The following is a 20966-nucleotide window of genomic DNA, read 5'->3' as shown; positions in this document are numbered from 1 at the left end:
ATTAGCTCTGCCTGCTCCAGAGGAGACCGCCCCAGCACACACCCCAACTCTACCCAACCCCTTGCAGGGCTCTGGCTCCTGCCTCTCTTGGCTAGAAATTAGCTACTCTCAGGGGTCAATGGCTGTGATTCCAGACCAGGAGTCAGAGCTGTAATAAAGACAAATCCATCCTTCTGCAGCTGGTGATTTCATGCCTGCTTCTTATTCCCCAGTGCAGACCGTGACTAGCTTAAGGGCCAAGGTGAAGCCTTGTTTCCCTTCCTATCCTCAGAGCCTTATTCAGTACCTGGCACAGAGCTGGCTATAATAATAGATGGATAAAAGAATGGTGAAGAAATGCCAGCTTTGGCCAGGAAAGTCCCCAGGAATTATGGTTTATATGTAGATGCCCCCACCCCGGGGCGGGGGGTCTCATGTGCCCAGAGGACGGGCTCGTACAAGAACGTGATTGGATCGTGGAGGCTCTACAGTGGGCTTGGTCTTAGGTGGGGCCTGGTCAGAAGGTCAGGGTCACCAAGGATGTGACCTCGAAGAGAGCATCTCCCTTCCCGGCTCCTCCCTTCTCTCTGCTTCCTGGCTCCCATGATGTAAGCAGCATTCCTCCAAGCCAGGCCCTTCCACCAAGCCACTGATCAGGTAAGGACTTCTAGAACATGAACCAAAATAAACCTCTCCTGCTTTAAGCTTCAGATATCAGGTGTTTTGTTCCAGCAACAAGGACAGCAACTAAGATAGTAGGTTCCAGAGAATATTCCTGAAGACCCAGATGTTGCTACAGTTCCTGGGTGGCCAGACCACCACCAGGCTGGTAGGAGTTATCCTTAAAACCAGAAATTGTTCAGTTGCTGAAGAGCTAAAGTCTTTTCCTGAGACAAAGCTAGCATCTGACAATTCCTTTGGGTCTACAGACCGTCCACTTGGGAATATAAATGCCAAACACGCATAGAATTAACTGACTGACTAATTGAATGAGAAAAGGGATGAAGCTCTATGACCTTCTTCCTCCTTCCCAGTGTTTCTCAAACCCACCACAGGGAGTGTCTTAGATCAAAGGATCATGGGTAGGAGGCAACTCCAGCAGCAGCAGTCAACAAAGGCTGAGGCACAGATACCTTGGCTTCCACTTTCTGCCCAGCAGGTGAGAAGCAGATAAACAAGATCACAAAGTATAAAGTGCAATGAACATGAGATAGGGCAAGATCTCAATGTCAAAATCAAGTCTGCGGTAAAGAGGAGCTGCTGAAGAAATCATGAGACCTCCCTGCACCTCAACATCTACATCTGTACAGTAGAGACCTGAGGTAAGTAATGTCCATGATGACTTTGTCAAGTTCAAAGGCATCATTATGGACAGTGTCAACACCACCCCTTGGCCCCTTTCTCTACTCTGACCCATATATACTGGTCAGAAAGTCCCAAAATACTCTACTATATCCCGTGGCTCTAAAGGTTCATTCCTCCCTCTAAGTACCGATTTTAGTAATGCCAAAATGAAATGTCTCATACTCAAACCTGAGGCAACCTATGCTCCAACCAAGGTCAGGCATAAAGTTAGCAGAATTTGATAGGCACAAAAAGTCCTTATAGCAAATCTGTAAGAGAAAGAGCTACTTTCTCTTTCCAAAAGTGTTGCTGATAAACCCCCATCCTATGTTTCACATGAGCAATGGGGACGGGGCATTAGGGGTGTGCTTCTGCTAATCTCTGTCTTCTGTCCCTACTCCCTGTGGAAGAGGAGTCACCAATCCAACTGGTGAGTTTGGGAGCAGCTCACACCATCCTCTCTCCTCCCTTTTTGGAATCTGCTTATCTAAGTAGCTCTAGTATTCAGCTCTTCCCTGCCCTAAGAGGCAGGCCCCACCTGGGAGGCTTGTCCTGCCACACTTGTGCCTGGGTAGGAAGTCTATCAAATTTGGGACAAAGCCAGAAAAAAACTCTTGCTCCAGCCCCAAAATGAATACTCAGACAAGCGTTTATCAAGAATAAAGTCAATATTTCTTTGCAAAGCAAGCTCCATGCACAGCTAGGTTTTGCCTATATGGTGAGAAGATTGCTGTCGGCAGCTCAAAGCCAACATCTCAACACTCTCAACTAACCCAGTGAAACAGGACAGAGATGCTGCACCCAAAACAGTCTTGGGCCCAATGGTCACTGGTCAGAACTGGCTCAAGTGCCCATCCCTGAATCAATCTCTAGGACCAACAGAATGGACACCACCAACTGCCTGGCAACCAGGGTGGGGTAAGCCCTACCCAAATCTCATACAGTACACGAGATAGGGTGACTCCCCAAAGGAATGCTACGTGCTGTTCCCAAAAATGAAAATGGCTCAGCTGCAAAAATTAAGAAATATCCACTACATCTCAACCCCTTGGTCAGAATCAACTCTGTTCTGCCACCTCCAGCCCTTTATCTGGACATCTATACTAGCAGCTACTTCCTTCCATTTTACGAGGGGCCAGGTCACACACATCCCTGTTGACGGGTACCTAGGCACCAGGAATTCTTCAAAGCCCCTGAGCACTTCCCCGACTCCTCAGCTGCCTAGCAAAGTGCCAGCGTGCCCCTAAGACCTGTCCCTTTATGTTGGCTCCCCACCCTCATGATGCAGAGCTGAGTCACCGAGAACCTCCCCCTGCCAGCACCAACCTTAAAAGTGCTTCTTGAACTCACTGCCCACTGTGCTAAGCCTCTTGGCTCTGACCTACTCTGGAACCTACAGACGCTGGCTTGACAGGTGAGATAATTACATTTTATCCTTTGCTCATTTCTTTATCAGTCATGGTGATGAGAATGGAAATGTACTCCAATGGAAGAAAACTTTCTTGAAGTATTTACTCTGCTCTTTCATGCCAGGCACTTCCCCCTTCCCAGGCACAACTCCTAGGACGAGCCACTCTGTTAGCTGGTGTAAGCCACTATGTGTTGCCCTATCATCGAATGCCAAGCTGCACTTTACTTACTGCATCCCCAATGCTATCCACTAGGAGCTGTGACATCACTGTCTTTCAGATGACCTACACGTGGACAGCCAACTGTCTTCACAACATTCATCACCCGCCTGCTCCTCAGATTTCTCAAGTCAGAGGTCTTATCCCTGAGCCTCTACAGAATGTCACTCCAGTGGGTTCAAAGACTCACAGCACTGGTTTTGAAAAGGAGTTGGGGAAAAGTAGACGTGCACTAAGTCTTAGAGGCAGAGGGTTTAAGATCCTCCAATAAAAATCAGTATTTTATCCATCCAATTATTCAACAAGTCTATTCAGAACCAGCTGCGTCCTGGGTGCTCTTATAAGTGCTGCACACCTAGAGATACACAGTACAGATCAAGCCTGTCTGCATGGAGCATATTTTCTAGGAGACATCCGACTTATTTTCATGTCTACTTTACATTTTACAAGGCACAGTTTTGTTTCAGATGTTATTTATTTAAGCCCCAGTAAGTGGCACAACCATCTCTAGTCTGTAGACCAGGAAAATCACAATTCCAAAAGGCTAGATGACCTTCCCAAAGCCAAGGCACAAACTCAAGTCTTCTGGCTACAAACCTTGGACTCTTTCTGGGGGCCTCTCCAAAGACAAGGAGCTAGCTGCACACAGCCTGGCACTGAAGCAGACGTTAAATCAACTCTGCTCTAGGTATCATCACTCACAACAGAAGACACAAAAAGAACACCCAATCTCCGACATAAAGAAACCTATAGTCTAAAAGAAAAGACATGTAACCAACTATCCTTTGTGACAAGAATAAAGATAGAGCGATTGAATTCAAATAGAAAGGTATCTCTGGAAAGATACACAAGAAATAATGATTACCTCCAGCAGGAAAATTGAGTACCTGAAGAAAAAGGGTACAATGGTTATTTTGTCTATTTCAAATATTATACATTTTAAATTGTGTGCCATTTAAACATATTTTCCATTAGGCAACATGTTGAGGGTGCAATCAGCAAAATCCTGACTGTGGAAAATTCTACAAAATATGATCTGGTTTCTTCAGCAAGCAAATAGCTAAATAAAAAAAAAATTTCTAAAGAAGATAAAAATAAAGGGAGGGAGAAAAAGGAAATGCTATGTGATTCGGAAAGATTTGGAACTGTCAACCAAATGTAATGCATGTACCTTGCTGGATCCAGATTGAAACTAACTATAAAAAGACATTTTAGGGTTAAAGGAAATTTGAACAGAACTAGCTATTAGAGACTACTGAAGAACTGCTAATCTTTTTTTTTCCTTTTTCTTGGTTTGGTTTGGTTTGAGTCAGGGTCTCGCTTTATAGTTCAGGCTGGCCTTAAACACATGGCAATCTCCTGCCTCAGCCTCTTAAATGCTGGGATTACAGGTGTGTACTACCACTCCTGGCTAGAATGCTAATCTCGCATGATCATAGTGTCATGCTTATATTTTTGCAAAAGTCCTTATTTGTTAGAGATACATACTAAAGAATTTACAGATGAAACAGTAAGATGCTTGGGATTTACGTTAAAATATTTCAGAAAAAAAATAATAAATGAACAAAAAAACAAATGAAAGCCTGGCATAGTGGTGTACCCCCGTAATCCCAGCACTCAGGAGACTGAGGCAGGAGGATCACTGCAAGTTCAAGACCAAAGTGAGCTACAAAGTGAGCTCAAGGCCAGCCTGAATGCATAGCAAGACCCTGTCTCAAAAAGAAAGAAAGAAAGAATAAATAAAGGAATAAATGATGAATTAAATATTGATAATTTCTGAAACTAGATGACAGCTTCAAAGGGATTCATAATACTATTTTATCTATTTGTGTGGATGGTTGAAATTTTCATAATGAAAAGTTTAAATACAAACTGTAAAACTAATTGTCATATGCACAAAGGATGCCTGAGAAGGAAAGCATCACAGATGTGAGTCCAAAAGGATAGCTAGCAATTTTCTAAGGGGCAAAGGAGCATTCCAGGCTGAGGGAACCACCTGAGCAAAGACAAGCCAGTCTTTCCAAAACTCTCTGGAAGAGCCAAAAGTGTCTATGCTTGACCTCAGGCTCAACCTACATCCCACAAAAATTCCCTCCTGCTTGATCCTCCAACTCTGTAGGATATCTGGATATAGTGTCCAAATCAACTTCCTGGTTCCAAGTGAGCACACAGAGCATAGGGTTGACAGCATCTCTACTACTAGAGTCTCCAAGTGGCCTTCAAAAGATAGGAAAGCATTTAATCTCCTTCAGTTGGATTTTGGCTAAGAAGGCAGTTTAGAAGTTATCATGGACCCACAGGCTTGGTGACCTATGCTTATAATCCCAGCTACTCAGGACGTTAAGGCCCAAAGACTGTAAATTGGAGGCCAACCTGGGCCATATAGCAAGACTCTGTCTTCAAATAAAATAACAAAATAAGGGCTGCAGAAGGGAAAGGGGAGAAGGAGAAAGGAAAAAAGAGGGGAAAGGAGAGGAGGAAAAACTGTCAGGAACAAGAATGCACATGCCCCCTGAGACCTCCACACAACTGTCCTGACCAGAAACTCACATCAGCCTCCCAGCCAGCACCTCGTAGATAATAACCTCAGCACCAGGAGACCCAGTTTGATGTAGACCTGACAGTCCCACTAAGAGGCACTAAAACACCTCCATATGCAGAAGCAGGTAGCCCTCACTTCCTTCCTTCCAAACCCCCATGCCAGGGGCCTCCATCTCAATACCCCTCTGCCCTGTGCTCTCCCCCAGGCACCCACAGGAAGCTTGCTGGCTGTCCAGGCTCAGATGGGCCCATTGTTCCCTTACCTCTGATCGAAGCTGCAAGTATTCCTCTGAGCCATAGGGTACATGCCTCAGGGAGGTGAGGTAGTCATAACTGATAGCAGCTGTCTGTGAAGGGAAAGGAAGACACAACTTAGCACTCAGCCACCAAAGCTCTGCAGCTGCACGCCCCAACATGGGCTGCTAGATCTGCAGAAGGCACCAGTCCACCCTCAGATGCCCTGCGTCTGGATCTCACCACTTCTTCCCAGCACTCAGGGCTCAGCACAAATGCCACCTCTACAAAAAGGTCTTTGTAACGCTGCCCCTATCCACCAGGAACTCCTAATTATTTATCATAATAATCCACCACCCAAAAGATTCCTGCTCATTTGTTTCCATGCTTATAAAGTCTCTGAATTGAAGCTCTATAACCACAAGGGCTGGTCCTTTCAGTTCTTCACCGTACCCCGGCGCATTTTACACTGTCAGGCACATGAGCCGAATCTCAATAAATACTAGTTGAATGAATGCCATTAGATAAATTTATCCTACTCTTAAAATAAGGATATCACAAAAAATTATATTTATGTTTGTTCTAACAGCATAAGTTTTAATTCTGAACATGTTCCCTTATCCTTGGTGAATCAGAAAAGTACAAATTCCTAGATATCTCAGGCATGGAGGAGCCCTGAGGATTATCTAGTCCAAACCTCCCTTTTTAGAACTGAGCATCTGAGGACCCTAGAAATTAAGGAGCTTACAAGATTTATATTAAAGAATAATTCTTTGCACCCTCTGAGGCATAATTCCACTCAACATATACTCATTAACTACCAACCACGAAGTCACTGTGAAGAATGTACTAGGGCCCTGTAAAGAATGTATAGCTTAGAGGCTGTTTTATAAAGCACCAGTTGATACCCTTCACTCTTCTTTCTAACTATTTGAGTACCTAAGGCTTCATTCAAGTCCTGTTTCCCCAGGACATTCACCTAGACTCCCAGGTGATGCTGATACATGTATGGCTTTCAATTGCTTTTTAACCCATTAATGTGCATATTCCATGGCCAGAGGCTCCTTCAGAGCTGGGTCTAGACTTCTTTAAAACTGAAAAAGAAGCTCTTTCAAAGCTGGGTCTAGGTGGGACCATTCATTTCTACTCATCAAAGCCCATAAGACAATGATGGGTCTAAATAAGCACTTGGTGGACAGCTAGGGATTGTTTCGTATTTCTTAGCCTATTTATCCAAAGCTAATTTGTCCGTCTCAGTTCTAAAACTCAGCTTACCCTTGAGCATAGGCATCACATCAGTAGCCTCCTCTCTGAGTTGTGCTCAACAGGACACTTGGTAGCACCAAGTACTAAGGAAATAATTAGACAACAACCCAAATAAGAGTTGTATCTGGATGCATATCCACATCAAAGAGAGGAAAGGACAAGCTCACCCGCAGGAGATAAAGGAGGACAGGAAGCACCTGGCATGTGACAGTACACTCACTCATGGAATAAGTATTATAGCAACTTCTGGGACAGTTGCTATCTGCAGAGTTAAGAAAACATGACCATACCAGAACAATATTGCTACTGAGCCACTGGAGAAAACCTCTAAAGGTCCAATATATAACTTGGATTCACTCTTTCTGAGGAACCAAGGAGATTCTCAAAGTTTTCCAGGGCCCGGGTACTGCAGAGCAGTGGTGGAGAACCGATGGCATGCATGCCATAGCAGGCTGTCTATATCACCAAAAGCTCTAAAAGGCTCGCCATCACTGCTTTAGAGTATATGGAAGCTTTCACACTAACTCACTAGAATGAGATCAAGCTTGCTGGCAGAATTTAATCTGCAAAGTCTTCTTTCCAAAGTCTTCTTTCCATCACATCAGGAGGCTACTGATGTGATGCCTATGCTCTGTGTTTGCTGAGAAGTGCTTGCTGCCCCTATGAGTTATCATTATATGATACAGAACCTAAAATATAAAAGTTCAGAAGAGACCTCATGCAGTCACATTCTATTTAGCTGCAGGATGGCAGAGGTTGTGTGCAGAGGAATGAAGATACATGAGGATCACTTCCATGTCTGTGCAACTGTGTAGATGGATGTTTGGCACATGAACGGTACATAGGTATGACCTGCATGCCCATCTGTTGTATGTATGGTATACCTGCAAGTAATACTATCGTTCCTCTGCTACCTACAAAATGAAAGAAACCTACCGTTGCAACTGCTCTGCCCACCCTGACAGCACCAAAGTCATTAGGGTCCAAGTACTTGTTGCTGTAGAGGTAAACCCCAGAGGCAGCAAGAGCAATGCTGGTCCATGAAGCAAGCTTGAGAGCCTTTCTGGCCATGTCCCCAGACCCTGCAGAAGAAAGAAAAGTTGAGAAAGCAGTAAAGGCTTTCACTGTCAATCCACGATTCAAATTCCAGCTCTGTCACAGAGTGTATGACGCTGGATCATTTTCTTAATCTCATTGAGCCTTCATCTCATCATTTGTAAAACAGGACGATACTTACCTCAAAATTCTTGAGCTAAAATGAGATAATGTGCTTAAAACAGATAGCAGAGTTCCTGGCACAAGTCAGTTCTCAAAAGTCCTTCCTCTGACAGTGCCAAGCACTGCTCTGTATGTGGGGAGGAATGAAGTTCTCACCCACGTAGCTTATACTCTAAGGGAGATGGCAGACAACAAGCAAAAAGATATATACTAGAATACGAGAACTGCTACTAAGTGCTGAGATGAAAAGCAAAAAGGGGAGAGTGCCTGAAAATAGGAAAAGTAGGAAAGGCATGTTAACCATCGCTATTTCTATTACAATACAACACGCACATACAAGCATCATTAGCCTTGGTGCCCAGGTCAGAAGTGGGCAGGCCACCACCAAATTGGCAGCTTGGCAGAAGCAGCCAGTAAGCCCTCTATATCTGCTTGATTCCCAAAATATTTACTTTGGTTAGAGTATACTGCCCCTTGTCTAGACTGCAAGCCCTTGAAGACAAACACCATGACTGTCACTATTTTGTCCCTACACAGTCTTGTAAGGTATTTTCTGATTAGGGCTCAGTGTCCATCTGCTGACCCAATCTCTTTAACAACACTCATACACTGGTCAATTTGACCTTTCTCCACCCACTTTTTTTTTTTTTTTTTTTGAGACAGGGTCTCACTATGTAGTTTAGCTGTCCTTGAACTCACCATATAGCCCAGGCTGGCCTCAAACTCACAGCAATCCTCCAGCCTCAGCCCCCCAATTGCTGAGATTGTAGGTGTGCACCACCATGCCCAGCCAGCCCAATCACTTATTTCTGCTCAGCCCTCTAGGTAGATATGCAGCCTTTCTCTGGGGTCAGTGCACCTCAAGGCTGCTTCCTCTATAACTCCTGAGCATTTTATATTGGACTAAAAGCCTTGAACCCAGCTGCAGCTGCCAGTGGAGAGGCACCCCGGGAGAAGTATAAGGCCAAGCTACCTGCCGGTACAAACCTTGCAGACACAGCAGCCAGATGTAGGTCAGCTCAGTGCTTCTGCTCTGGACTGACTGAGTCTGACCACTGCCTCCCTATTCTCAGTCTGTTTCCCCTCTGTGTGGAAGCTACTGTTCCAAACAGCCTTGTTCTCATGTAAAGTCTATTTTGACTCATGCCTCGCTAAATAGCCATGCAAGTTTTTCTCACAGATTTTTCTGAAAGTATTTATAACATACATTCTTTTCAATTGTATTACTTTCAACTTACATTTTATATTGTTCCTCTAAACAGCATATCATTGACACTTTCTGTTTGTATTTTATATAACTTCTGTATTTGGATTTAAATTTATCAGTTTCCACACTTTCTAGTTTTCCTACCTGGTCAGTTTCTTTTTCTCTCCTTTCTTGACTCTTTCTGAACTCTGTAATTTTTTGAATTCCTTTATTTTTTCCCTTTGCAGCCTTCTTTTCCTAATCCAATATTTGTTAAGTGTGGTAAGAAGAACACCTGAAAAAATGTCAACCTAAATGCCACTGTAAAAAGGCAAATTCCTGGAGCCCACCCCATGGCCCACTGACCCACCAACGCTGGACAAAAGACTCAGGAATCCATGTTCTAATAAGTTAATAGGTGATTTTTACCCAACAAGCTCAAGTTTGAGAACCAGTCTTCCAAATATACTCTTTTTTAATAAAGAGATGCTTAATGTACTCAAATTCTTCAGTAAAACCATCCCCCCAAAGCAGGCGTTTCTTTCTTTTACACAGATGACTGTATTTGCTCCACAAGAGTAACTCCAAACAATTATTTTTAAATAAATCATTAAAGAAAGTCATTCAGGCCGGGGATACAGCTCAGTGGCACAGCACCTGCCTGGCAAGTGCAAGGTCATGAGTTTGATTCCCGGTACCAAAAAAAAACAAAGAAAATCATTCATTTCCCTAAACACGTGTGCTCAATCTCTGTTCCAACTCCTAGGATAAGTTCCTATTTCTATAAGAAAGTAATTGTGACTAGAAATAAAAAGAATATGCAATTATTCATAATAGTCAAGATATGGAAACAACTCAATTGTCCATCATAAATAACAGGAGAGTTATAAATGGAATACTATTCAACCATTAAGAAAGAAGGAAATCCTGCCATTTGCTATAATATGAGTGAGCCTGAAAAACATTACAGTAAGTAAAATACACCAGACACAGAAGGACACTCACTATCTCACCTGTAGAGAATCTAAAAAGGTCAAACATAGATATAGAGAGTAGAAGGTGGGATTAGGCGAAATGAAGACATTGGCCAAAGGGTACAAAGTTTGATGACAAGTAGATCTGAGGATCTAATGCACAGCATGGTGACTACAGTTAATACTACACTGCTTACTTGAAGAAATGGATCGTAAGTGTCCTCACCAAACATACAAAGCAGGGAACTTATGTGAGGAAATAGATTAATTTGGTTGTGCCAATCAATGCACAATATATAGGCATGGAATCACTGCATGGAATCACTGCACGGAATCACTGCATACACCCTAAATATATGTAACTGTTGTCAATTTTACTCCAACGAAGCTGGAAAACAGACAAGTATATAAAAATAACTTAAAACTTTGCTTTCTAGCATGCTTTTTATTTTCTTTATATCTATTTTTATTTTGTGAAATCCTCTTTATCCCCACTTCATTTTGCCAACATTTTAATAATCCTTTCAGACAGAAAACTATGCGGGGTGGAAACATGCACTTTGCAGATCAGCAGGCCCAGAGATGAGAGGATCATGGGCAAACTGAAAAATCTCCATGAGGTTCATGATCTTGTCCATAAAATGGAATGAACAGGAGTATCTAAGGGAAGGGGAGATGAGAAATGAGGTGAACCATATAAAAACGTTTAGCAAGTAGCCATCTATGTAGTAAACCTGAGGGCAACTGCTTCCATGTCACTCCATTCATTATTATTTTTATTCCTATTATCTCCTCACCCAATGTCAGATGGTGGCAAAGGATCCTCCCTTCGTCAGCTCTCCGAGGATTTCAGCGTGCCCTACTTCTAACTTTCTGGCACACTCCCACCTAATCCTAACTTCCACCTGCCCTCCTAGCCTCGGCTTGCAGGACTTTTCTTTAATCCTATTGAAAAGGGAGAGAGAGGGAGGGGCTAGGGATTTAGCTCAGCGGCACAGCGCCTACCTGGCAAGCACAAGGTCGTGAGTTCGATTCCCGGTACCGGAAAAAAAACAAAAAAAGAAAAGGGAGAGGAGCTGAGCTCACTCTCCATTCTTCTTGGTTTTTAATTGTTTTACTCATATGTTTGTGATGCATTATAATCACACTTCTCTCAGTGAATTGGTCACATCTTAAGCATTTTTACTGCCCCTCCTAGCCTTCTCCTCTCTACATACTTTGTTTCCACCAAGTATGACTGAACCTCTTCACCCCTATACCTGGCACAGACTGCATAAATATGCCACAGTGGTGACCTAACCAGACCCAGAAGTAGACCTTAAACTAGGTTGAGTAACCTCAGGTCCTTATACATTAGCCTTCTTCAAGATCTTCAATACCAGGGGGTCCAGGAGGGCGATGCAGGGCCCTTCCTGTGGGGTATCCAGAGAAGCCCACATTGAGAAGGACGTATGGGGAGAATGCTGGTTATAAGCACAACCTTTGGAGCTGCACAGAGGCCGGGCTTGACTGCTCACCAGCTGCGTGACTTCAAGTAAATCACAACCCCTTAAAGCCCCATATAATCGTCTACAACACAAAGCACTTAAGAATGTCAACCCGTAGGCGGGTGTGGTGGTGCATACCTATAATCCCAGCACTTGGGAGGCTGAGGCAGGAGAAGTGCCATGACTTTGACAGCAGCCAGGGCTACTTAGTGAGTTCGAGGTCAGCCTGAACTATACAGCAAGACCCTGTCCCAAACAAACAAAAAAAAGTGTCGACCCTACAGGATCATTTTAAGAATGAAATGACATCCAGCTTTAACATGTTACTTTACACACCCAAGAGATGCGACTTCCTTTTCTTATTATTATTTTAAACTTCATTTTTTCATCTCTGAAAGTCTAAGAGGACTGGAAATGGAAGCACAATTGCCTAGCACGCACAAGGCCCTTGGTTCCACCCTCACCACCACAAAAAACAACGTCAAGGGGTTCTGTAAAGGAACTCCTCACACCTCGGCCCAGGACTTGGCACAACTTTCAACAATGAATAAACAGGAGAGACCAGCATCAACTCTTGCCGGAACTAGTCAATCAGTCTGCATCCCAAACCCACTTTCCCACACCCCTTCTCCACTTCCCTCTGCTGGCTTGGGTACCACCATTACCTTCAAGTGTGTTCACATCACTCCTACCACACTCTGACCTACCAGAAAGTCCAAATTCCCTAACAGACATTCAAGGTCTCTCACTTGTCTCAGCCCAACCCACCACTGCAATTTTACTTCCCAAAATATCACTCACACCCCATCCCCCAATATCCCTCTAGAAAGCTTTGTGGGACGCAATCACTCAGAATTCCTTGTTCTTTCCTATCTTTCATCATACTGTGCTTTTATCTCTAACAATCTGGTCCTGTATTTGCCTCCTCCACTAGATGTCAAGGGTGGAATTTGTTAATTAATAAATATGTGTAGCCAGTTCCTATTGTTATACTGTTGACTTGGCATACAATTTTGAACGTAGGTTTACCCTACTGAGGCCAGAAGCTGGCCCTCCTAACCTTTGAGTTTCCAGTTCCTGCCTTCTCCCAGTTTCTCAGTGCAGTTGATCCAGATAGCTGCCTCTTGGGGACGGCCTCCCAGAGACAACTATGGGACAGATACAGCCTGTGTGACTGGCCTTATTCACCCCCATACATGGGCTGCGAAAATATGCCACAGTGGTAACCTCAGTTATAATGTGATCTCCTCACTCTATATCTATGAAATATCTCCCTGAGGGAAACCTTCCAGGTAAGCCCTGGCCACCAAGAGCCTTTGGCACACAGGTGACTCCGCCTCTCTGTGTCTCTCTCCCCTCCAGGTACTGCTGCCTCCAGACTTTTCTTCACCTCTTTCATGGGCACGTGAGTCTGTGACTATTCAAAGGCTCTGTCATTTCACTGTTTTGTTGAGCTGCCTCTTCTGTGTGACACCTGACCAGCACACCTGAACCTAACTACTTTCCAGGACCTCCCACAGAGTAGGTATCTTCGAAGGAATAAACTGCACCCAGCCCGATGAGAGCCATGAGGAATCTGCCATTATAAATATGTGTCCTGTCACAGAAACACCTGGCAGCAGGTTGGAAAGAAGAATTAGGCTGTCTGCCTAGATAAAGAAATGTTCTGAGAAAGGCACACTGTAAATAAACATCCAGGACCAAATCTCGTAGGCCCCCATCAGGGCAGGACTAGAGTTTATGGCCACTCTCCTAGGAAAAACCTCAAGACCAAATTTAACATAAATATAACAACAGATCTGCTAATGAGTGATAAAACTAATGAGTGGGGGAATCCTTCCCCAGTTTGTTCTCAACATGAAAACACAAGTCCAGCTATGCACTCAGTGTTCCAACCTCCCCAGGGGCTCCCACCCCACTCATGAAGAGCCAAGGCGGGGCACGGCCTACAAAGCCTTACAAGATCTGCCTCCCCTCTTGCCCCTGGGGTCTCAGGCCCTTCCACTTTTCCCTCTCCTAATCCATTCCAACTTCACCGGCCACCTTGCAGATCCTCCAACACGCCAGGCACAACGTGCCCTTGGGCAGCCTTTGCCCTTGCTGCTCTCCCTGCCTAGAGGAGAGCCAGCAAATTTCTTCTATAAAGGGTCCTACAGTATTTTTGACTTTGTGGGCCATACCATTTCTAAGGCAGCTACTCAACTCTACATTGTAGCCCACAGCAACCTCAGAGATCATGTAAAAAAATGAGCACTGCCAGATTTGACCCTGAAGCTATTATCTGCCATGCACTGGCCTAGGACACTCCAAAAGCACTTATAAAGTAACACTCCAGAAGCATTTATTGAAGGAGTCAATGAATGGATGAACTGAAAGGCCTGTGCAGCACCAAAAGCAACACTGGTCTCCAGGTAGAAATACACACTCTGGGCTGCCAATGCAATAGCCGCCCTCCCCTGCAGCCCCCAATATGACCTCCAAGTCCTTGCTCCCCTAAGTCCCGTCCTCCTCTTGTACTACCCCCCATACCTGGCCCCTGATACACGAAGCCACCCCTAACCTTGAGATCACCTCTGGGAAGGGCTGTGGCAGCAAAGCAACCATTCCCAGGACCTAGTTTTCAAGCAAATGTCCTCAGACAATAAAAGAGGTGGGAACTGAAATACATAAAATAGATGATTCCTGTATGGGAGCCAAACTGTGTCTAAAGAGATTGGAGCTGGAGTTTTCCATAAGGTGTCAGTGAGTCTTTAACATGCAAATGAACTGCTTCCCTTGGGGTACTTTAAAAGACCTGTCAAGCATGAAATATGTCTGTCGATGAAAAACATCTTTCATTATTAAATACTTCGCTAATGAATCATCTGTCCTGTTCTGTTTACTTGCATTTTTTACTTTTACCTGAATTACCTATCATAACAGTACATACCTTCAGGGATCTAAGGCCACCAAGCGCCTAAAACCTAATCACTAGATAATATTAGTAATAACTAACCTTTGTACAGCCCTTTACACTCATTTCATCAGATATTCCAAGCAACCCAGAGAGGTAAGACAAATACCACCATCCCAGGTATAAATGAGAAAACCAAGGAGCAGAGACCTTGAGTGATTTACCCCAGGTGGCTTAGCTAGTAAAATGGCAGGTTAAAACGTGAATAGGGTTTTCCCAATCCAAGTGTTTGGCTCTCTTGTTTTTTTATGGCCTATGATGTCTTTGATAGGGACCTTTGAACCCCAGGTCCCTAAGGTTCTTACTACTGTACTTGAATAATACAGCAGTCACTGTATGTAGGTACTACACAGTAATCTCTGACCCTCTACCATCCCAAACAATGCCAGGTATGTGGGAGGTACTATGTGGAACCCTAGTAATTAAACCCTAGAAATTAGAACCCTAGAAATTAAAAGCATGTCAAGTAAAAGATAAGCAATACTAAGAACAATCCATTCCATTCTGCCAAGTTGACATAGTTGTTTAATTGCCAGATCAATAAGAATGAACTCCATCTCAACAGACCATAGAAAACACCCCAGCAGGTCATAAAAATAGGCAACAGGAAGTTTGACAGTGGGAAGTTGATGGTTAAACAAAATCACCATCCTCTGGACAGAACTAAATGGGAAATCAAGCACTTAATATCCACGAGGATGAGAAAGTAACTAGGCCTTTTCACTTACCATCCATCTGCTCCCCACTCTCAGTGCCATGCCCAGGAATATGAGCCTAGAATCACTTCTTCCTGCTTAGTATAAAAGTGAGAATGACTACAGAGGAAAGGCACTTACTGTAAACCTCTGAAGTAGCCACTGCTTCCTCCTATTTCCTAGAGAGACTATTACACAAACAAGCATTATTTTTTTCTAGACCACTCTCAAAACTGGCAAAGACCCAAAACTACCCTTGAAGAAAGTGAACAGTACTTCAGAGAAACATGGTCACTGATGTGGATAAAAAGCATACAAAGCAAATCAATGCCCAGGGACTGTGTCATGAGCCCAAGCTTATTTACAGCCTGCTCTGTACTGCAGAGAGTGATGAAGCCCAACGCAGGAACCAAATTCTAACCATACACCCTTTCCTAATGTTTAGTGGCCAGACATTGCTTGAGTCAATATTGATTAAACAAAGGATCCCTAATCAATGCCAATGTCCCAGAATAAATAAGGAAAATAAATCTCACCCGGGCAAGGAACAGAAATTCTCTATTCAGTTCATGCTAGGAAGGGGAACTCAGGGAGAACAATGGCAAGACACACAAAAAGAGTAAGCCGAGGTAAAAGAAGAGTCAGCCTCCAACAAGAAGGATGCTGGGCCAAGTGTTTCAATGCCTCATGTACCATGCATGACTGGATTGTGAAGGGCGCACTGTTCGAGCCTCAGTCTACAGAAGTGGAAGAAACTTGGCTAAGGAGTTGACACTTGAATCCAAGTGTATCTGCTCCAACTGAGACAGCAAGGTGGGGCCGGGGATACAGCTGGGCAGCACAAGTGCCTGCCTGGCAAGCACAAGGTCCTGAGTTCAATTCCTGGTACCAAAAAAAAAAGCACAGTGGACAAGAACAAGCAGCTTCCTGAGCTCTGAGACAGGCCAGAGACTATCTGACATGGAAATCTAAACAAAGCAGGTTATTCAGTGAGCTGCCCTGGTTAGGGGCAAAGGGGATGGATAGGTAAACCTAGTACTACTATCTCATAGGTCCCTTGCCTCATAAGAAGATGGGTATAGCCAGGCATGGTGGTACATACTTGTAATCCCAACACTCAGAAGGCTGAGGCAGGAGGATCACTGCAAATTTGAGGCCAGCCTGGGCTACAAAGTGAGTTCAAGGTCAGCCTGAACTGCATAGCAAGACCCTATCTCAAAAAGACAAAAACAACAACAAAAAGATGAGTATCTGTCAGAAAGAAATAAAATGCCAACTCTCACAGCAGAGGTCAAATCTCACATCCCTGAGGTCTATGTCAAGCAAATGACACAATCAAAACAATATGATGCAATCCAGTAAAAATGACACGTATCAGACCACATGAAAATGTGTATGTGAAGTAATGTGGAGGGAATTAACAGTGCACAAAGTAATATATACATGTTTACAACTACAAAAGTAAAACTCACAAAAGGGTTCATAGCCAGGTGGAAAGAGTTCACAGGTTTTTTCCTATAAATAGTACTCAAACTGTGCGTACATATACGTAAATTCTTGATACTCATACCATACTAGAACATCATATCAGAATCAGAAATTTGGGGAACAGGCGTCCGGAATTCTGTGTAATAAGCCCTCAGGCAATTCTGCTGCAGGCTACGGTTTGAAAAATACTCCAATAAGTAAGTGCTTAAAGAAAATGTATGATAGCACAAAATCTAATTCACTTCAACTCTGCACATATTTCTTGGGCACCTACTAAGCACCGAGCACCATGGAGAATACCAACAAACACTTGTTGAGTGAGTTCCTAGTTAGTGAAAATTAAACGTCACTTAACCCTGGGAGTCAGCTGTAGTGGGTGTCTTCTACAGGCTGCTCTCACACTGACCGCAGTTAGCACACACGCCGAAGCACAGGCCATCTGGAAGGTGCTGGAGATGAGCACTAGACAGAGACAAGTCACACTTCCAGGTGGAGAGCCGCAACCTCAGGGCAGTCCCTGCTCTTAAGCACTGCGAGCTCCAGCCCCAGCTGCCTCCTTCTCCGAGCGCACAAAGCCACCTGAGTGTGAAGGTTTCTCGCTGAGCCACCTGCGGCCCTAGTCCAGTTCTGCTCACTGTGCACGCCGGGCTGTACCGCCCAAGTGGACAGCACACACTAACGCCCGCTGTGCACCAAGCCGCAGAGGCCCTGGAGAGGGGGCGGGCCCCTGCGAGTCAAACGGGCCACGTGGCCCCGCGCCTGGCGGTGGGGACAAGGTCACTAGCCAGGGCTCCCTACCGGGTCCGCCAGTGGCTACGCCGGGCGGAGGCCGGCGCGTCACACCAGCTCCGGGCGCGCTGCCTGGCCCAGCTGTCCCGGCTCTGAGTGGGTCTCGGGAGGGCTGCAGCTACTCACCCCGAGGGACGCAAGGTAGGAGCGCCGGCTCACTCCGCTGCCGGGCAGCCGGGAGTTCGCAGGAAGCGCTGCCCTCCACCACCCTCACTGCGCTCTGTAGCCGGCGCCGCGCGGCCTGCCGGGAACTGTAGTTCCCGGTTCCGGCCAATGATGACATTCAGCAATGTTGCAGGATACAAGATTAACAAAAATAGTTATATTTTCACACATTATCAGTGAACAATGTAAAAAGAAAATGAAGAAAGTAATTGATTTATAATACCAAAAGGAAATATTGCTGAATCAAAGTGATATACGATTTGCACAAAGAAAACCCCAAAATATTACCTGCACCAACTCCCCGTGATGAATGTAATCCTTATGTTCCACAAACATGTACTAATAAAAATTTTAAAAGTATAAAGAAGACTTAGGTAAATAGAAAAGCATCTCCATAGCTTCTTTGGGCTGCAGTCATTGAATCTCACTGAAAACTTTTTGCATGAGTCATTCCATTTACTTGTAGATTATCTAGATTTAGTCTTGGAGATCAAAGTGTTCCATGTTTTAAAAACTTTTCATTCCTTTTTCTCTATCAAAACATGGACTTTGAGAATAATTTCTTCTGTCTGTTCATGTACTGTGCAACTGAGTTGTTTGCATTCACTCTTTTAAACTCTGCCCCTTTTTGGTTTTGTGCATTTTTTCACCAACGTGTTCCAACTTTGCTTATGGGGAGAGATGGCTTAGTGACTATGTTACTGAAGAGATAGAAGTGGTTGACAACAACTGCACGGTGTAACTTTTTGAGTTGACTCTATAGACAATATTAGTGGAATAGTTATGTGTCTATGGTTTAATACAAAAAATATCATGGAGTTCAGGCATGTAATACTATGGCACTCCTTATACATTAGTACACCTCAAGTTCAGGAACCACTGGTGCATACCGTATCTAGACCTGCACTTAGAGATGGGAACTAGAGGCAGTTCTAGCCTGGAATCAAATGGAAGATGTGGTGCCTGCAAACCCCAGGATACAGTCAAAATATCTCACTTCCCTGTCCACACCAAATGAAACCCTTGTGTGTACCTTGAGGATGTGTAAGTAGAGTGATTAGGTATTCTCCATATTTGGGCATTCCTCTGGAATTATGTGAAATTTAACCCAGAAAGTCTTGGAGGTTTTCAGAATCTGTTGCTCAACACTGCTAATGCAGGAGGCATATGGGGAATTTCTACAGTTCCCAGGTAACTCTGGCACATAGCATGCAACTAATCATCAAAAAGATGGGTACATCATGACCAAGTACGATTCATCCCAGGGTTACCGGGATGATACAACGTAACGAATCAATAAGTGTAACATACTGCATAAACAGAAGTAAGAACAAAAATAACGTGATCATTTCAGTTGACTCAGAAAGAGCTTTTGACTAAATCCAACATCATTCATGATAAAAAATTTAAAACCCTGAAGAAAATAAAAGAACCTATCTCAATCTGATAGCTGTTTTTGACAAACCAATGGCCAACATCATATTAAATGGGGAAAAGCTAAAAGTCTTCCCCTAAAATCAGGAACAAGACAGGGATGTCTGCTGTCATCATTCCTGTTCAATATAGTTCTCAAAACATTAGCCAGAGTAATCAGGCAAGAGAAAAAAATAAAAGCATATGTATAGGAAAGAAAGAAATCAAATTATCATATTTGCAGATGATATAAACATCTGCAGATGATACATACATAGAAGACCCAAAAAATGCAACCAAAAAACTTCTGGAGTTAATAACCAAATTTAGTAGCACAGTAGAATACAAAGTCAACACACAAAAGTCAAAAATATTCCTGTACAGTGATGATGAACTCAATGAGAAAAAAATTAGGAAAGCAATACCTTTTACAACAGCATCAAGAAAAATTAAATATTTAGGAATTAACCTAACCAAGGAAATGAAAGACCAAGAATCAACAAATGGAATCATATAACATTTAAAAGCTTCTACATAGCAAAAGAAACAATTGGGGAACCCACTCAGGACCCCATCTATCCCTCTCTCAGACAGAAGCTTTCTTTCCCTCAATAAATATATTCTGCTCTTTAGAAAAAAAAGAAAGAAAGAAAGAAACAGTCAACAGAGTGAAGAGACAACCTATAGAATGGGGGAAAAAATTGCCAACTATTCCTTGGAAGGAGAACTAATATCTAGAATATATAAAGAACTCAAAGAAATTAGATCTTCTAAAACAAAAGACTCAGTCAAAAAATGGGCAACTAAAATGAATAGACACTTCTTAGAAGAAGTACAAATGGCCCATAAACACATGAAAAAAATGTTGAACATTGCTGGCCATTACAGAAATGTGAATTAAAACAACACTGAGATTCCATTTTAGCCCGCAGAAAATGGCTATCATTAATAAGTCAAACAATAACAAATGCTGGTGAGGCTCCAGGGAAAAAGGAACACTTCTACATTGCTAGTGGGAATGTAAACTAGTACTACCACTGTGGGAATCAGTATGGAGGGTCCTTGAAAAAGCAAAACTAGGAATTCCATTTGACCCAGCTATTCCCAGGCATATGCATGTTTACAGCAGCATAGCTCACAACAGCTAAATCTTGGAAGTGGCCTACTCATATACACCCATCAACAGATGAGTGGACAAAGAAAATGCTGTATTTATTACACAATGAATATGACTCTGCCATAATGAAGGATAAACTTAAGTCATTTGGATGCACCTTGAGACCATAATGTTAAGTAAAATAAATTGGTCACAAAAGTAAATATCACATGATCTCTTTTATATAACAAACCCCAAATATAAAGAACAAAATAAAATATAAATAATAGGAAAAAAAAGAATTATTCTAAATTGGTCACAAATCCATGTTTAGCAGAGGATGCAGCTGTGGACTTGTAAATTTTAAGGTGTTAGAACAACTAAGTGAAAAAGAAATTTATTAAGTTGCTGAATGATAAGAAGAAATACATTAATCTTAGTTACCTGTGGCCCTCACATATTGACCTCTATTTATCAAATAAGATATACCGTACTTTAGGGACATTTATC

The 20966-nt window shown here is 43.3% G+C and overlaps 1 protein-coding gene across 4 annotated transcripts in view; it reads right to left on the bottom strand.

Annotated features, from left to right (window-relative positions):
* The window catches only part of Adck1 (aarF domain containing kinase 1), a 122119-nt gene extending 104133 nt beyond the window's left edge, over positions 1-17986 (bottom strand). For all 4 annotated transcript variants that reach the window (XM_005390216.2, XM_013517182.1, XM_013517184.1 and 1 more), the window contains exons 1-3: positions 17909-17986; positions 7929-8074; positions 5756-5839 (exon numbers count right to left, since the gene is read on the bottom strand). In XM_005390216.2, coding sequence (XP_005390273.1) covers positions 5756-5839; positions 7929-8063 — 219 coding nt within the window. In that variant the 5' untranslated portion in view covers positions 8064-8074; positions 17909-17986. The remainder of the gene's footprint in view (positions 1-5755; positions 5840-7928; positions 8075-17908) is intronic.
* Positions 17987-20966: the final 2980 nt, after the last annotated feature.

This window comes from Chinchilla lanigera, unplaced genomic scaffold (assembly GCF_000276665.1).
Source record: "Chinchilla lanigera isolate Chin_1 unplaced genomic scaffold, ChiLan1.0 scaffold00037, whole genome shotgun sequence".
Lineage (NCBI taxonomy): Eukaryota > Metazoa > Chordata > Mammalia > Rodentia > Chinchillidae > Chinchilla > Chinchilla lanigera.
Note: the sequence above shows the minus strand (reverse complement) of the source record. Positions and strands in the feature narration are given on the sequence as shown.